This window comes from Chiloscyllium punctatum, chromosome 3 (genome assembly GCF_047496795.1).
Source record: "Chiloscyllium punctatum isolate Juve2018m chromosome 3, sChiPun1.3, whole genome shotgun sequence".
Taxonomy (NCBI): domain Eukaryota; kingdom Metazoa; phylum Chordata; class Chondrichthyes; order Orectolobiformes; family Hemiscylliidae; genus Chiloscyllium; species Chiloscyllium punctatum.
Window position 1 is genome coordinate 11,366,533 of NC_092741.1, and position 18,303 is coordinate 11,384,835.

The 18,303-nt window shown below is 38.9% G+C and overlaps 1 protein-coding gene across 6 annotated transcripts in view; it reads right to left on the reverse strand.

The window, feature by feature from the left end:
* Nucleotides 1–18,303, reverse strand: part of enah (ENAH actin regulator) — a 427,681-nt gene that overhangs the window by 23,900 nt on the left and 385,478 nt on the right. For 5 of the 6 annotated variants that reach the window (XM_072550524.1, XM_072550518.1, XM_072550527.1 and 2 more), the window contains 4 exons: nt 12,718–12,775; nt 12,296–12,347; nt 7,067–7,133; nt 4,490–4,552 (listed from right to left, as the gene is read on the reverse strand). In XM_072550524.1, the coding sequence (XP_072406625.1) occupies nt 4,490–4,552; nt 7,067–7,133; nt 12,296–12,347; nt 12,718–12,775 (240 nt within the window). The remainder of the gene's footprint in view (nt 1–4,489; nt 4,553–7,066; nt 7,134–12,295; nt 12,348–12,717; nt 12,776–18,303) is intronic. The other variant, XM_072550538.1, reaches the window with a different exon arrangement.

The window sequence follows — 18,303 nt, forward strand, 5'->3', positions numbered from 1 at the left end:
CCCATGGCACTATTTGGAAAGAAGAACAGGAGACTTACCCAAAGAAAATTCCTCCTATTCTCTGGCATCACCCCATTGGTGTTCCTACATTACACGAGTAGCTATACCTGAAAAGTACTTCATGAGCTGTAAAGTGCTGTGAGACACCTGCAAAGTATCATCTGAATTCAAGCTGCTTTTCTCCTTTATTATCCTTTATTGTCTCATCTCGAGCTCTTTATTGAGCCCCCATGCATGTGTCAAGTCTAATCAACAGCTCCCAATTCCTCAATTTACTCAGTGCCATCTATGCTTTCTATATAGATTCAGGCCCACCTTATGATCTTAGTCGGTATTAGGCATATACAGAGGAACCTTTTGATTATTCAGAATTCGATTAACTGAACAAAATACTCCCCACCCGTGTCCTTCCGATAATCGAGGTTCCTCTCATAGACAGTGTGAAAATAGTGTACACTTCCTGGATTAAAAAGGCTTTCAGGAAAATTAAGTCAACATCTGCTGCTTATAGAAAGCAAATGATTTTCAAGCACAGCCATGCAAAGCTTTTACAGAGATAAGAGATGAGGTTTATTGCCCTTATTTGCTAGAAACCTGGCTTTGGAAGAAGTTATTGAGTTTTTGCTGATGGTTGTCTAGCAAACATTATGGACTTGGTTTCTGTTTCACAAATTAGGGAGTCAAAATGAAGCAAATCCTTCAAAGCTACAGCAAAGCTGCAAGACGCTCTTGTTGAGGTATTTTGGATCCTAATCAGCTTTCATGCCTCAGCTCTTTGGCTACCTTGTAAATCCTGAGAATGTGAACTGTGACCACTTTCCAAAGACTTGGAAGCATCTTGATTTCCATCTAAAATGGAGTTTTGTTTGGAAAAACTTCAATTGGTCGACAATTACGGGGAGGCGATGGCCGAGTGGCATTATCGCTGGATTGCTAATTCAGAAACCCAGGAAATGTTTTGTGGATCTGGGTTCAAATTCCACCATGGCAGATTGTGGAATTTGAATTTGGTAAATAATTAAGAGTCTGATGATGACCATAAAACCATTAACAACTGTCGAAAAAACTTTGGTTCACTAATGTAAGAACTGTCATTCTTACCTGGTTTGAACTACATGCCACTCCAGACCCACAGCAATATAGTTGATTTTTAACTACCCTCTGGGATGAACAATAAATGCGGGTCTAGCCAGCAAGGTCCTCAACCCATGGATGAACAACAAAAAGCTGGATTCCTGTTTGGGTATCAAGTAGTCTTACCACTTGTTTTTAGGGATGCATTTTATCGCAAAATAAATTATTTTAATATTCACCAAAGAAGCCTGGAAGGTTGTGTTTCTCTTCACTGCAGTACAAAAGGAAAGCAGGTGTTCACATCCAAACATTTATACCATTTAAACATTTAAATGACTTATGGAGTAGTAGGGCCTCGATTAGCACCATATTCCTTCTTTCCCAGGTGTAATGACACTAAAACCTTTATCAAAAACAATGCTTTCAAAAGGGCAAATCTAATATATCACATCTCATCTTCATGTTCCAACTCTAATTAGACCCACGTCCAGAAAAGAGTTGAACAATGCCCTACATCTGAGAAGGTTCTCCAAACTCCTACTCATTAAAAAGATGGCAAACTTGCTCTCAAGTCTAGTCTTCAAATTCTCATCAAACAACCTCGCTTGCTTACTTACTTACATATCTCATTCTGAGCTGTCACTTGTTAAATTGCAATATTTGCCCTCTATATATTGTCCCATGCTCAAATAAAAACTCACCATGTGGTCAACTGCTCTAAGTCTGATTTATTTGCAATTTTCAAAACTGGAACTTCTCGCCTCCATTCTTCTTACAACCAAAAGGCTTTCCAAGCCTTCAGCTTCACTATATTGCAGCTTTATAAGCAGATAAAACAAGGCATATGTTAAATCCAGTCATTCAATATGGAAACAGATCCTTTTTTCCAACCCAGGCAGAACAAAATCCCAAAATAAAACCAGCCCACCTGCCTGCTTCTGGCTTATATCCCTCAAAACCTTTCTTATTCATGTAATTATCTAAGTGTCTTTTAAATGTTATAACTATTCCAGCATCCACCACTTCCTCAGAAAGTTCATTTCATGCGTGAATCACCCTCTGTGTAAAAAAAATTGTCCCTCGTGTATTTTTAAAATCTTTCTCCTCTCACCTTAAAAATATGCTCCCTAGTCTTGAAATCCCCCCGTCCTAGGGAAAAGACACCTACCATTAACCCTAACTATACCCCTCATGATTTTATAAACCTTTATAAGGTCACCTATCAACCTTCTATACTCCAGTGAAAATGGCCCCAGCCTTTCTTTGTAACTCAAATCTTCTAGACTTGGTAAAATCTCTCTAAGCCCTCTCTAGCTTAATAATATCTTTCCTATAACAGGGCAATCAGAACTGGAGACAATACTCCAGAAGAGAACGTAAGAACGTTAGAAATAGGAGCAGGAGGAAGCCAACTGGCCCCTCGAACCTGCTTTACTTTTCAAGGCTGATCTTTTCATGGACACAGCTTTACTTACCCGCCCACTCACCGTAACCCCTAATTCTTATACTGTTCAAAAATCTATCTTTGCCTTAAAAACATTCAACAAGATAGCCTCAACTGCCTCACTGGCCAGGGAATTCCACAGATTCACAACTATTGGGGTGAGAAAGTTCCTCCTCAATTCAGTCATAAATCTGGTTCCCCTTATTTTGAGGCTATGACCCCTAGTTCTAGTTTCACTTAACAGTGGAAACAACATTCCTGCTTCTATCTTATCTATTTTGTTTACAATTTTATATATTTCTATAAGATCCCCCCTCATTCTTCTAAATTCCAATGAGTATAGTTCCAATCTACTAAATCTCTCCTCACAAGCCAACCCTCTTAACTCCGGAGTCAACCTAGTCAACGTCATCTGCAGCCCCTACAGTGCTAGTACATACTCTTTCAAGAAAGACAACCAAATCTGTACACAGTACTCCAGGAGTGGTCTCACCAGCACCCTAGACAGCTGCAGCATAATCTCGCTGCTTTTAAACTCCATAACTCTTGCAATGAAGGACGATATGCTATTTGCCTTCTTAATTACCTGTTGAACCCGCAAAGCAACATTTGTGATTCATGCACAAGGACACCCAAGTCCCTCTGTACAGCAGCATGCTACAATTTTTCACCATTTAGATAATTGTCCATTTTGCTGTTATTTCTATGAAAACAGACCTCATATTTACCAACATGATACTCCATCTTCCGACTCTTGTCCACTCATTTAACCTATCTATAATCCCTCTGCACACTTTATCACTCATCTTAGTGTCATCTGCCAACTTTGACACACTACATATGGTCCCCAACTCAAATAATTGACTTAAGAGGCTTCACTAATATCCTATACAACTTCAACATGGCTTCCCAATTCCTACAAGATTCTGCAATGGTGAGAAATCCTGGTAGATAAGATCAGCCATGATCATATTTTAAATTGGAGCAGGCTCTTCTGCTCCTTTTTCATGTGTTGTTTCATACGTGCAACTTGGTATGACAAACATGAATTGGTTCCACACAAGAAACATTTATTCAGAGCATAAAAAAATCATACATCAAACTAATCTGTCTCACAATGCAAAGTACTGCTGCTGTCTTTCAGAATGGAACATGATTAAACCAATTTGGCCAAAATTAATTTTGCCGAACCAATAATTTGAAGCTTTTGACATTTGAAACTTTGAAAATTTTGACACAAGTAGAAATCAAGGAAAAGTACTAATCTCCGATACATGACCTCAGTTTACAGCTGGATAGGGCACATGACCCTTCAACAGTGGATACTATGACTCAATACCCAAGTAGGTCTTCCTTCATAAGTTTTGGGAAGAAGATGGGGAATTAAGTGTTAGAATATTTGAATTCAGTTTGGAGGTTAACAGCTGATGGTGGTGGGGGTGGGGGAGGGGAGCTGTGATCTGTCCAAAATTCTATTTCATGCAACACAAAGGCCTCTTGTCAAAGGTTAACCCAACAATCTTGGCAATCCTTCGTGTGATAGATGATTTACAAAGTCTATATCTTTCATGCTTCAACTGAGAAACATGCGAATTTTGAAAGACACAAATTGAAATCTTAGAAATTTAATCTTTTATTAGGGATAGTGGAGGCACCATAACTTTAAGTTGTGGTAGAAAACTCTGCAGTAAGAAAACTTTAATTTGGTGAAATTATTTGTGCTCCCCGTATACCCATAAGGTATGAAGGAAACAACTGTTCACAATAGGAAAGAGAAAACAAGAGCAGAAAAATGGGAAATTATTGGACCCCCCTCCAATTTCACACAAACAAGAATCACACTTGGCATGCAGATTAACACACATCCAACAATCTCATGCACAGCGGGGTTCTGACCCTTACTGGTGATTTTGGGGAATGCACACTGATTTTTAATTTTTTTACAAACAGACTCAACAGGCCAGCTGGTACCTGTTTAATGTATCATAGAACTTGTTGTCAGAGATCAGCTGATTTCTCCACGGAGAATCTCGTCTATGAGAAAGAAAAGAAAGCTTGAAACTAAATTCTCACTATTGTGGATGTGTCAAAGGTTCAGGACCAACATAAATGTATCTTCTCCTAAAAGTACGTTCCCAATAAACACAGTTGGGAAGTTACTGAAGAATTGCAAGCAATGTCGGCTACTCCACAACTTCTTGTACAATTGGGGCATAAACCAATTTTATATGATAATTACCAACTACCAGACCAGTGTATTTGTTTTAAAAAAATTGTTACTGTACATAAAATATCACAAAGTAAATTCTAAACTTTAAATGTTCATAAAACAACTTACTTCAGGTACTCAGCTCAAAATATGCCACTACTGAAATAGATGGATTCTGCCATTTTGCAGGCTGCAGTGTCAGGTTGGTGGCAATACATATCCACTAAAATACTGATTCACAGCAATCAGTACCTGTCCTGTCCCCCACAATAATGTAATTGGCCACTCTGCCCTCTTCTCCACCCCAACACAGTCATCTACCCCTCTTTCCTCCATCTCAATAAACAATGACTACCCTCTCTTTATCCCCTCTGCTCTCATAGCACAAAAATCAGCCCTCCTGGTTATACACACAGTAGACAGCTCCTCCTCTCTTCACATGTACATTATTCAACCTCTCTTAAGCTCTAAGCTAATGCCTATTTAAGAGTTACATTTCTGGAGAGTTATACAAGGAATAACAGCAATAAGGAGGCAATTACTGGTCATCCATTCCTGAATTCAAAAGCTAAAGATAAACAGAGCCTCTTAGTAGATACGTAGTTTCAAAATTAAAAGCATTTGCTAACTAACTGCTGTGCTACACTACAACAGTCACCATAATAATTCAAAAGTACTGTATTTTCAAAAAAGCATTTTCTGTTCTTTTTTGTTAAACTTAAAAGGCAACATCAGAAATTTGTTTCACATTCTTTCTTTCTTGCCAGCATTGCTTAGGTTCTGCAGAAGACAGAAGAGGATAACCTAAATCCCTGGTAACCCTTAGGGGTGTTTGAAAGATGATTTTTGTCATGAAATTCAAATTTAGAGTTGTAAATTGAAAAGATTGCTTGTTAATAGCCCACCTTTTAATATAGATATAACTGATAAAAATTATGATTTAAAGAACAAAGAATTCTCCTTAAAGTGTCTGTCCTCAATCCTGAAAAATGAAAAAGTACAATTGCGCAGCCAAGAGACAGGGATGTAATCTAAAGGTGGTATATCTTTGTATGTTGCCTGCTATGGTGCATGAAGGAGGCCAGGGTCTGTAGGATATCCAAGCTGCAACAAAAGGTCAGCTCAGATTATGTGATCATTCCTGTGGTAGGAACTGACCAACAACTTCTGATTCAGGGAAGGCAGAACTACCACTCAGCTTAGCTTAACATGACGAAAAACAAGAGCACCATGTAAAGCAGTCAAAATAAAAGTACAGCTTCATTTACAACTTCTGTCAGCTGGATACAACAGAACAATATCTTTGATGTGAAATTTCTAGGTCCTGTTTGCTCTAGAACAAACTGTTTTGTTTTATTTTTAAGTCACTGCCCTTTCTTCATAGCATTCCAGTATACGACAATAAAAGAAGAAACAACTCTCAGGTCAAAGCCGATCAAAATTACTCCCTGGATATCTGTCTGATATCAGATACTCATGTTCTGAAGGAGGATAAACCTAAATTCCTGGTAAATACAGAGTTTTGAAAAGCTACCATCTCAGACTTAAAACCTTAACTCTGTTTCTCTCTCCACCAATGCTGCCAGACTTGCTGAGTTTTTATTTCTGATCTCGAGCATCTACACATTATCTGAGGACAAACTCACATCTTCCTGTTCACTGCAGAACATCTTAACAATTAACAAAGCATTGTGTTGTAACAATACTAAGGTTTTAATGTCTTTTGTCCTGGTTTTTTTTAAATGAAGAAAAGTTGAGACAGAGGTGTTGAATGGTCTGCTCAAAGCCAATGAAGTAAGCAACTTGTGAGGCCTTGTTTTTTTAAAGAAAATTACAACAATAGAAGCAGCCTGAATGGGTGGGGTCAAATTCCCACTGAAGCAGAAAGCTTTAGCTTTCTGTAGTTGCTGGGGTCTTGATGGGAAGTTATTATTTCTCCCTCTGTTAAAGCTAAAAGTTAATTCTCTTTCAGCTGCGAGAATTACACGTGAGACAATCTATTTTAATGAATTTGCCTTTGCTGAGGATCTATTTATGGAATGTTGCTAAATTGGAACAGTTAATTAATTGTAGTTAATATATATGTTTTGTTTCGCATTTCAATACAATTACAGTTAAACCATTTTTTTTCTTTTATTTTGTCTGTATTTTAACTGGAGTGTCAAAATAAAGTGTTTTATACTTAAAATTGAGTAATTTGACCGATCACATTGCAGCTGGAACACAATGCCTTGCACTTAACTTTTAAAATAAGAAGAAATTAGGATCGAGGCTCTCATCTTAATATATTTTAAGGGTGTTTGATCTGGTCTATAACACAGTAAGCTATATGATCTTACCTGGAAATTACTGGCGATTTGTTGCCATTTACAGTGTTTGATCTTTCCCAAGGCTTTCTAGTTGTTTCTGAAAATAAACGCATACATTTGAATCAAAAGTAAAATTGTTTAATCAAAGCAATTAGCTACATGAGCTTCTAAGGTAACAGCCTAGTGGTATCATCACTGAACTATTAACCCCTAGTAATGTTCTGGGTCATGGGTTGGAATTCTGCCATGGCAAATAGTCAAATTTGAATTCAATAAAAATCAGGAATTAAGAGTCTGAATCCATTGTTGATTGTTGGAAAAACCCATCTGGTTCACTAATGATCTTGAGGGAAGAAAACTGCCACCTTACCTGGTCTGGCCGACATGTGACTCCAAACCTACAGCAATAAGATTGATTTTTAACTGCTCTCTGGACAATAAGGGATGGGCAATAATGCTGGCCTAACTGGTGAGATCTTCATCCCATGAATGAATAAAAATATGAGAAAAATACCTCCATAATGGGAAGGTGGAGAGATTGATTGTATGGAGGATATGTATCAGTGAGCTACAAGCTGGAATTTAGGCGGGAGGTTCACATTCCAGCAATCCAAGGCCCTCTGTTCAATAACAGGTTGCAGCACTCACGTTCATGATAGATTTTCATGTATTTAATCTGCATGCATTTCTCTGTAATTTCCCTGCATATTTGTTCTTCTACATCCTTTTCACTAGTTGATGATCTGAAAACTGCCTACATAACTGCACCATTTTGTTCCATAGTTCTAGCTAAATCACTTCCATCCTTGAAATATGTGCAATGTTACAGCACAATTTGTGAATGATTAAGGTAATTCAATCCAAAACTTCCAAATTCATATATTTAACTTGTCAGATGTAAACTCTAGAAGCTGCTCTCAGATTTTTTTCCATAATAACAATGAGTACAATAAGCCTTACCATCAATCTCAATGCAAAATCTGGCCTATTATATTTCTCTTTACAGCAACACATTTTCAACCTGGATTTGAATCTGCACTGTGTTTATGTGGACTCTGATTGGTGTAAGTATTTTGCCATGGAAAATTGACTCATTTATGGTTATTGACAGTTAATTGCCAGGCTTTGTATAAATTTTAACCAAGTTCGATGTTGCATTAGAGTGGAAAAGCCCTTCATCAGAAACGATGCCCAAAACGTTGATTTTCCTGCTCCTCGGATGCTGCCTGACCTGCTGTGCTTTTCCATCACTACTCTAATCTTGACTCTGATCTTCCACATCTGCAATACTGACTTTCACCTCGATGTTGCATTGGTCAATCAAGGGAGGACTGATGCTAGCCAGCCATCCAACCACAGACAGTGATGAAAAACATACAGAAACCAAAGACTGGAATGTTCTTTTAACTGAGTTTTTGGGAAGGAGGCAGTGTTGCTCTGGAATGTGCTAGGATAGGTTTTTTTGGTTTTGCTCTCTTCAGTTATTCTCCAGGTATCACATTGATGAAAGTCATGGGAAAAGAACCCCAGTCTATAAGATATTAGGAAAAGTCTCCAGAAGCCTGCATTGACAGAAGACTTCAGAATTCAAGCAAGATACGTGCCTATGTGTCTGTAATAAACACATTGAATTTCATGAAGGCTTGGTATGCACCGCTGGATCAATTATTCAACTGACAACTTACAATTCTTTTTCTTAAATTTATCCCTTGACTGTCTCTGCCTGTCAAAGACTAGGGGTTGGTGATCAAAGAACTTTGGATTTAGATTACTTTCTGATTCATCTATGTTCTGCTATCACTAATTAGATTACTTTCTGATTCATCTGTGTTCTGCTAAAGTTACATTGTTAATAAAGCTTCAAAGTTTAAGTTATAAACTTGGTGTCAAAGGACTGTTATTTGTAAGGTCTGTTTAAGAAGAGTTGAGCAATTTGGAGGGTTGTTGAATGCTTTAATTGCACTGTTTTACAAATCCAGTGTTAGCGAGTCTGGTTTGGTATTTCCCTGCACTTTAGTATTAATACATGCAGCTTTCAGTACATGCAAGTGCACGACTCTGCAAGCCCAACTGACAATTCTGAACTAGTTGTCAGTGCATTTCTTCACACTCAAAGGATTACCCAACAAATAGTGTTCAATTGCAGAATTGCGTCTAATCTTGGACACCGCATTGTGAGTTTTATAAGCATGGGCTGGTTGAGTACAGTCAGTACCTTGTTTTGTTCTTTTATAAATAGTTGAAGGCAAATACTGTCTGATTTGGCCCCATCTCTTTTTGGGGCAAATGGCCTACATATCTGACACTGGCACTGAAATCTGTATAACTATTACTATTGTGTGACAGGCAGAACATCTATTTGTCTTAACAGCAGCAACCAGTTAATGGCAACCACTACTTGTGTTTCGGACACAAAGAAGCAATCTCATTTGACTGTTCCATTTCTAACAGGAATACGAGCACAGGATAGAGTCCATTAAGGCATGGAAGAACGTCCTTACATCAGCTGCTGATTCAAATCTAGCAAACTATCATCCACACATCAGAAATAAGCAAGGAATGGGAGGCTTCAGGATAACTGGTAGCACAGACGCAATGTCACTGGACAAGTAATCCAGAATCCCAAGTTAATGTTCTGGGGATATGGGTTTAAATCCCACCATAACAGATGGTAAAAAATGAATTCAATCAAAATGTGGAATTAAAAATTGTTGGCCTCATCAAACCATGTAACCACTGTCGATTGTTGTAACATAATACATGTATAATAACAAAATAAATTGTCATTCACTAATGTTCTTTAGAGAAGAAAATTGGCCATTCTTGTCTGGTCTGGCCTACACATGATTCCAGATCTAAAGCAGTTTGGTTAACTCTAGGGATGTGCATTGTGTTAGCCTAGCCAGTGATGCGCACATCCCTTCAACAAATGTTTATACATATTCCATCGAAAACACGTTTCTTGTGGAATCCAACTAAGATATTTGCGAAAGATGGGATCCCATCTTTTTGCTAGAATGTCAGAGGCTGAGAGGTGACCTGATAGAAGTACATAAAATTACAAGAGGCATGGATAGGGTGGATAGTCGGAATCATTTTCCCAGAGGAGAAATGTCAAATACTAGGCAGCAGAGGTTTAACGTGAGAGGGAGAAGGTTTAAAGGAGATGTGTAAGGCAATGTTTTTACACAGAGGGTGATATATGCCTGGAACATGCTACTAGGGGAGATGATAGAAGCAGATATGATAACAACATCTAAGAGGCATTTAGACAGACACATCAACAGGTAGTAAATAGAGGGATATGGACCATGTGCAGGAAAGTGGGATTAGTTCAGCAAGGCATCACTGTTGGTATAGCCACAGTGGGCTGAAGGGCCTGTTTCTGTGATTCTACTGTTCAATGTTCTATGTGAAATCTTGTCCTTCAGTTCTTGTTATTTGTTGCTCGGATATTAATCTTTAAAAATTATCAGACTCCATTACTATCATAACACAAACAAGGATGAAGATTTCAGCAGCAGATTTGAAGCAAAATGGGAACAGCAAAACATATGGGTGTCGAAATAATCCTTGGCACAGTGCTAATATGTGGTCAGGAGATCTACGATGGCATATTTCATGCGCAGAAACACTAACTCATTACCCATTCTATTGATTTTACAGAAAATTGTGGAATTTACAGCAATTGTCTCCACCACTGAGCAACTATCAATATATATTAAGATTTACATGGAACATGGGCAGCGCTGGCTGGCCAGCATTTATTGCCCATCCCTAGCTATCCTTGAACTGAGTGGCTTAGTAGACCTTTCAGAGGCATTTGAGACTCAATCACATTGCTCTGGGTCTGGAGTCGCATGTAGGTCAGATCAGGCAGATTTCCTTCCCTTAAGGACATTAGTGAGCCAGGTGAGTTTTTCTGCTAATCGGCAACAGTTTTGTGGTCATTAGTAGATTCTTAAGTCCGAAGTGTTTTTTTAAAAATTGAATTCAAATTCCATCATCATTAGGACATTCCCCAGAACATTAGCTGAGTTTCTGGATTAACAGTATAGCAATAATACCACCAAGCCATCACCTCCCCTTATGTGGATAAGCAAGGTGTAATAAAGAAAAGATAACTTTACATGTGGCAATGGATAGGTTAGGTGATTGGGCTAAAATTTGGTAGATGGGGTTTAATGTAGATATTGTGAGGTTATCCATTTTGGTTGGAAGAATAAAAAGGCAACTTATTACCAAAACGAAGAGAAATTCCAGAGCACTTTAGTGCAGAGGGATCTGGGTGTCATCCTGCATGAACTGCAGAAAGCTAGTATGCAGGTAAACTGTTAATAAGGTGGGTGAATGGAATTTTGGCATTAATTACTAAAGGAATACAGTATAAAGGTTTGGACGTGTTGCTGCAACACTCTATAAGGCATTAGTGAAACCGCACCTGAACTATTGCATAAAGTTTTGGTCCTCTTATTTCAGGAGGGATATAGTTGTTTTGGAGGCCATTCAGTGGAGGTTCACTAGATTGATTCCAGAGATGAGGGGATTGTTTTATGGAGAAAGATTGAGTATGTTAGGTCTGTACTCTCTGGAGTTCAGAAGAATGACAGCAAATCTAATTGGGGTATGTAAGATGATAAAAGGGATTAACAAAGTAGATGTAGAGAGGATATTTCCTCTTGTGGGGCAATCTGGAATGACAGGTCATAGCTTTAAGATAAGGGGTAGCAGATTTAAAATATTGATAAGGAGAAATTACTTCTCTCAAAGGGTTGTGATTCGTGAATCGACCCCAGAGTGTGGTGGGAGTTGGGACATTGATGGACAGATTTTTAATTAGTAATAGGTTGAAGGGTTATGGAGAGCGGGCAGGAAAATGGAACTGAGGACAAGATGAGATCATACTGAATGGCACAGCAGGCTTAAAAGGCTGAATTGCCTATTCCTATTCCTCATGTTCTTATGAGAACACAAATCTATCACAAAACCTTGGAAAACAAAAAAACACAAGGCAAAATATTACAGGTTATTAATTGACAGTCAAAAAGTGTGGAGCTGGAAAAAGCATAGCACGTCAGGGAGCATTGGAGGAGCAAGAGAATCAACGTTTTGGGCATAAGCCCTTCATCCTGCTCCTTGGATGCTGTATGACTGGCTATGCTTTTTCCAGTGCCACACTTTTCGACTCTGACTTTCCAGCATTTGCAAGGTTCACTTTCTCCAGGTTAATAATTGAGCCAACTAGTTGTTCATACCTACCTGATGTGGTTGCTGCAGTTAGGGCTTTCATATTTGAAGATTCAGATTCTTCCTGATGAAAGTAAATAATTGAAAGATAATACATTTAAAATTATTACTTTGTTATGAAGCAAAAATAGAAAGTGCTTAAATAAGTCTAATTGTGACTGGTTTGTATAAATTAGAATTGATACATAAAACTGTGAAGTAATAAACTCTATCTAAGACAGCAGCTTTTGTTTAAAGTACTTTCTTACAAAGCAGTTGTAACCAGCTGCTTGATATTGATTCAATTCTGAGTCAGAGGCTATGAGCACAGACCTGAGATTTGGGCAATAACGACTTCGATTAAAATGTACTTGGGGGAGACGAAAGGAAGAATTACATGTTAAAATAAGGTGAGCAATGGAGATCTGAATCCAACATCACATACTTCTACTTACATTCTTCTCCTCTTTTGGGTCTGGTTCAGGAACTGAACCTTTCTCAGCAATCCTCCTCCTGAAGGAAAGAAAGAAGTATCTCCATAATTTAAGTTCCACATACATAAAAACAATGAAGTGAATGAGATATTGAGAACAAAGAGCTATGCAAGTAAGAAAGCGAACCTAGCGAACCAAGAAGTATTGCCTTGTATCTTATGCCATTGGAAACAGAGCCCTTACTAATACAAAAAAGAAATTCATAGAAAAATCTTAGCAGGTCTGGCATCTGTGGAAGGAAAGCAGAGTCAATGCTTCAGGTCCGGTCACGGATGCTGCCAGACCTGCTAAGTTTCTCCACCAATTTCTGTTTTTGTTCCAGATTTCTAGCATTCACAGTTCTTGGTTTTACGATTGGAATCTTTACAGCACTGGCACGTCATCCTAGATTAACTGTTCAAGTGTTGCATGGAGCTTCACAGTTAGTGTTCCTTCCACTTAGCGAAGAGTGACACTAAAGATATTGATGTACTGAGTCACAACACTGGCCTGTTACGAGTTAGAGATCTCATCTACGCAGGTCAAAATGCAAGAAATAAAATGGGTGGACCATTCATTCTCTCAAGCCTGCTCCCTTATTCGATAAGGTTATGGCTAAATGTATGCAAAAGTATTCTCCATTTTCCCAATGACCCAAAATCTAGGCATTGTAGTCTCAAATATGTGATGAACTTTGTATTTTACAAACAGATTGTAATTGTGAGATTTCCCACTGAGGCAAAGTGAAACAACAGAGAATTCTGCAAAAGGGTTATAACTGAATTTGCTTTGTATTGCATCGTTTCTGAGTGACAATTCCCCATGGTCCCTCAGCCTTTTCATTGGCACAGATTGTGCAAGCTGAAATGCCTACCTCCCAGATTTGGCTGTGTTGGAGATGGAAGATGAAAAATTAAAAGGGTGAATATTTCTTTACCAAAAGCCAGAATTCCACCAAGCAGTGGAAACTTCTTCTCCCTAAAAATAAGAGTGTGCCCCAGTTAAGACTTCCCCAGCAAATAGCGGAGATTATGTTGAATACTGAGTCACACAGACAGATAAATGAGTTAAGGATTATGAAGGCCAGGGAGAAAATAGAGTAAAGGTCACATCAGATTAGACTCAAGAGGCTGAATGGACTACTCATATGAACATGTGAATTAGGTGCAACAAAAGTCCGTCTGGCCTCTCAAACCTGTTCTGACATTCAGTAAGGTAATTGTGGCTCACAGACAAAATTCCTGTCTACCCCCATAACCTATGACCACTTTGTTAGTCAAAGATCTATCTAAAACTGCCTTAAAAATGCTCAATACCTGATTTCTATGCTTATTTCTTAATATCTTATAAGTTGCTATAATTATTTAACAACTCAGTTACCACGACAAACTAGATTGTTCTCAGTCCTTTATAGTTTAGCCATTCCCACATTATAGTCTTGCTGAATATTCCTGGACTCTAAATGCTCTGAATCTATTATTTATCTTCCAAACTGCAGGCAGATCAATTAACAATAATCATCACTTAGTACGAATCGAGACATTTACTTAAAGAAGGTGTTGGCTGGTGTTTCAAACATGTAGGACTGCTATACCGTTAAACCTCATGTTTTCTTTCATCTTAAGGTTTGAGTAAATTCAACATTTGCAACACATTGGTTATTAACAATAGTCAACTTTCAATGATGAAGCAAACAGTAAAGGGGAGAGCTCCAGGACAGCAAAAAAGCATGACTACAAATGGTGGCATGTTTAAAATCCAAGATTCATCAAAAGAGTGCAGATATTTTTGATGGTTATACAGTTAGAGGTTACCGATTAGAGATAAGAGAGATTGTAGCAAGACAATAAAGAAATTTGAAAATAAGAATGAGAACTTTCTCCCATTACCTAAAGTAAATTTGTGATCAACTGTTATTAACTCCAAATTAGTTTCTTTTTATTTAATTCCATAAGACCATAAAATGTAACAGAAGTAGACGTTTCAGTCAAATGAGTCGGCTAAGCCATTCAATTAGGTCATGGCTGATCTTACAACCTGAGAAAACAAAACTCCTCCTCATCTCTGTATTAAATGGGCCACTCCTTACTCTTGAGATTATGTCCTCAGATTCTAGACTGTCCCACAAAGGGAAAGAAATATCTCTGCATCTATCTGAAGAATTTAAAAACCATGCCCAAACGATATTTATATGTTTCAATAAAATCAACTCTCATTCTCCTAAAATTCAAGGAGTACAAGCCCAACCTATGGACCACTAAGCGACCTATTGTTCAGGAAAAAGAGATCATAACCAATGTGAGAGACAGTTCAAGTGAGTATAAAGTGTGGGGAATTTGGAGGCAGTGTGGGAATCAAACTTGTAAATCTTTTCTTTCTCCATTTTAAAAGTTTTAAAACTCAGTCGTTTAATTGATAGGTTAATAAGGTAGTTGACTCAGCTGACTGAGGGACAGCTATCAGCCTGAAAAAGGCCTCAACTGATATGATTACTATTGAAGCTTAACTAGTGTGAGTCACTAAGTAAACAAACCAGGATGCAGGGTCAGCTGATGTGCTGTACATGTATGATGTAATAACTGGTAGACCCCATTGTAGTTTGTAGTGACCACAAGTGTTGGTTGCTTAAGGAGTTCTGACTCAAAGTGATAAACTGGAGTCTGAGCTTTGAATATCAGGTAGGGGACAATTACCTGAATCCTGCATTTCAGGAGGCGGTTGCTCCCCTCAGATAACTGTCTTGGATTTGGTCAGTGGGTAGGAACCGGAAGGTGCAACTATCAGTGAAGTAGGTAGAGGAATTACTGAAGGAGCCTCAGCCCTTTTTTTTGTCTAACAGGTTTGTGACTCTTGCTGGCTATGTGGATAACATAAGGGTTATAGGGAGGTTGAGCAAACTGATCATAGCACCATGGTACAGGGAACCATTCAAGTGGGAGGAGGAAATAGAAATATAGTTGTAATCAGGGATTGTATAGTCAAGGGAATGAACACTGTTCTCTGTGGCCAGCATTGAGAGTTCCGAAGGCCATATTGTCTGCCAAAAGCCCAGGTTCAGGGTATTGCATCATGGCTGCAGAGGAAGTTGGAGTGGTAGAGGAAAGATTCAGTTGTCGTGGTCCATGTGGGTATCAACGATATAGGTAGACAGGGAACGAGGTTCTGCTGAGGGAATATGAGCAGCAAGGGACTAAAGTAAAAGCAGAACCAAAAGGTAATAATCTCCAGATTACTACATGAGCAACAGGCTAATTGGCAAAGGGTCAACAAGGTTAAAGAGGTAAACGTGTGGCTCAAAGATTGCAGTGGAAGAAACAGTTTCAAATTTCTGGAACGTTGGCACCATATTGGGGGGAGGGGTGGGGGGGGGAGGTGGGGGGGAGGGAGCTGTTTGATGAAGTGGACTCCACCTGAATCATGCGGAATTAGGGCTGTGAATGTGGACCTTCAATTAAATAGTGGAGGCAGGGAAGGGTCTTTGTAGAGGTTATTACATTTTCCAGAACAGAGTACAGAAGGGCTCAGGAATCTTACTTCAGGCTCGGCAGATAAGGGGCAGTTGTGAGAAGGGACATTCTATGCAGGACTGAGGATGTTGAAATTAAATGCATATAATATACAAAACAAGGTAAATTAGCTTATAGCGCAGATTGAAATTGACAGAGGTGGTGACCGTAATGTGAGAGAAAACACAGTGCAGTTTGAGAGGCAAAAGCTTGAATAGGATGTAAAGGTATTACATCTGAGTATAAAGGTAACTACAAAGACAACTAGCCTGAGTTTATTGGAACAGAAGCCTAGTAGTGAAGATGGTAGAGCAGTAACAGCAGGAACTTCTGGGTTAATTTGGAAGGCACAGCAGAAATCAATCTAAAGAAGATTGATTCTAAAGGGAAGACGAGTCTACCATGACTGACTAGGGAAGTCAGAGACTTAACAAAAGCAAATGAAAAAGTGTACAATGTGAAGATTAGTGGGTAGCCAGATAAAAAGCCTTTTAAAAACGAGCAGAGGATACCAGAAATGGCAATAAGGTGTAAGAGAAAATGAAATAAGAGACTGAGCTAGTTACTAGAATAAAAGAAGATGGCAAGTTTTTTTTAGATACCTAAAAGTTAAGAGAGAGGCAAGAGTGAACATTATGCTGCTGAAAAACGAGACTGGAGAAGTAGTAACGGGGACAAAGATATGATGGAGAAACTGCATAGACACTTTGCATCAGTCTTCACAGTAGCATACCAGAACTTCAAAAGATTCAGGGAGCAGAGATGAATATAGTGGCCATCACTAAGGAGAAGCTGCTGGGGAAACTTAAAGTCTAAAGGTGGATAAATCGTCTGGACCAGATTGATGACACCACAGTTCTCTAGCAAATAGCTGAGGAAATTGTGAAGGCATTGATGGTGATCTTTCAAGAATCACTCAAGTTAGGGATTATTCCAAAGAGCTGGAAAATGGCTAATGTAACACCTCTATTTAAGAACGTCTGGCTGTTCAGAGCTACGAGTCAGTTTAAGCTAGGGATTCCAAAAAAACGACTACAGTGGAAGGAGGTTCCATACTAAATCTCTCTGCCATTTCCCTCTCCTGTAAGACCCCGTGGTTGATTTTATCTTTTTTGCCAAGTTGTGTTTATGGAGCTTGTTGCAAGAATTTGGAACAGCATCATTAAATTGGGATAATCTGTTGGGGTTTCAGATAGGTTAAGTTATTCTATATTCTGTTCTCTTTTGTTTGTGTTTCATTCAGTAATTTTGCAAATAAATTCTATTTTGTTTGAAACTACGTAGATGGGCTAGCTGCATCACTCCTGGAATATCCACTTTACACCTGCTTAAAACAACTAGAAAAGTTAGGTTCCAGGCTATTTTCTTGAAATGTTTTGAGGGGTCTGGCCTGGTCCATAACAATGTGATCTAGCAGTATTTCCAGAAAGCCTCTTATAAGATGCTGGACTGGTTTTCTTTTTATTGCTGGCCAGCATTTATTGGTCATCTCCAGTTGCCCTTGAGAAGGTGGTGATGAGCTGCCTTCTTAAACTGCAGCAGTCCACCTGTTGTGGGTGGACCCACAATGTCCTTAGGGAGGAAATTCCAGACTTTGACCCAATAACAAATAAATGGAGATATACAAGTCAGGATGGTCAGTGGCTCAGAGGTGAATTGGCAGGTGGTGGCATTGCCACGTATCTGCTGCCCTTGTCCTTCTAGGTAGAAGTGGTCATGGGTTTAGAAGGTGCTGTCTAAGGATATTTGGTGAATTTCTGCAGTGCATCTTGTGGATAAGACACACTGCTGCTACTGAGTAACAGTGGTGGAAGGATTGGATGCTTATGGATATGGTGCCAATCAAGCAGGCTGCTTTGTCCTGGATGGTGTCAAGCTTTTGGAGTGTTTCTGGAGCTGCACTCATCCTGATGGCAGCCAGTGACTAGTGGGGTACCACAGGGGTCAGTCTTATGATTGCAACCATTTAAGTTATACATTAATGATCCTGGATGTAGGTTTGCTCGCTGAGCTGGAAGGTTGATTTCCAGACGTTTGTCACCCTACTAGGTAACATCTTCAG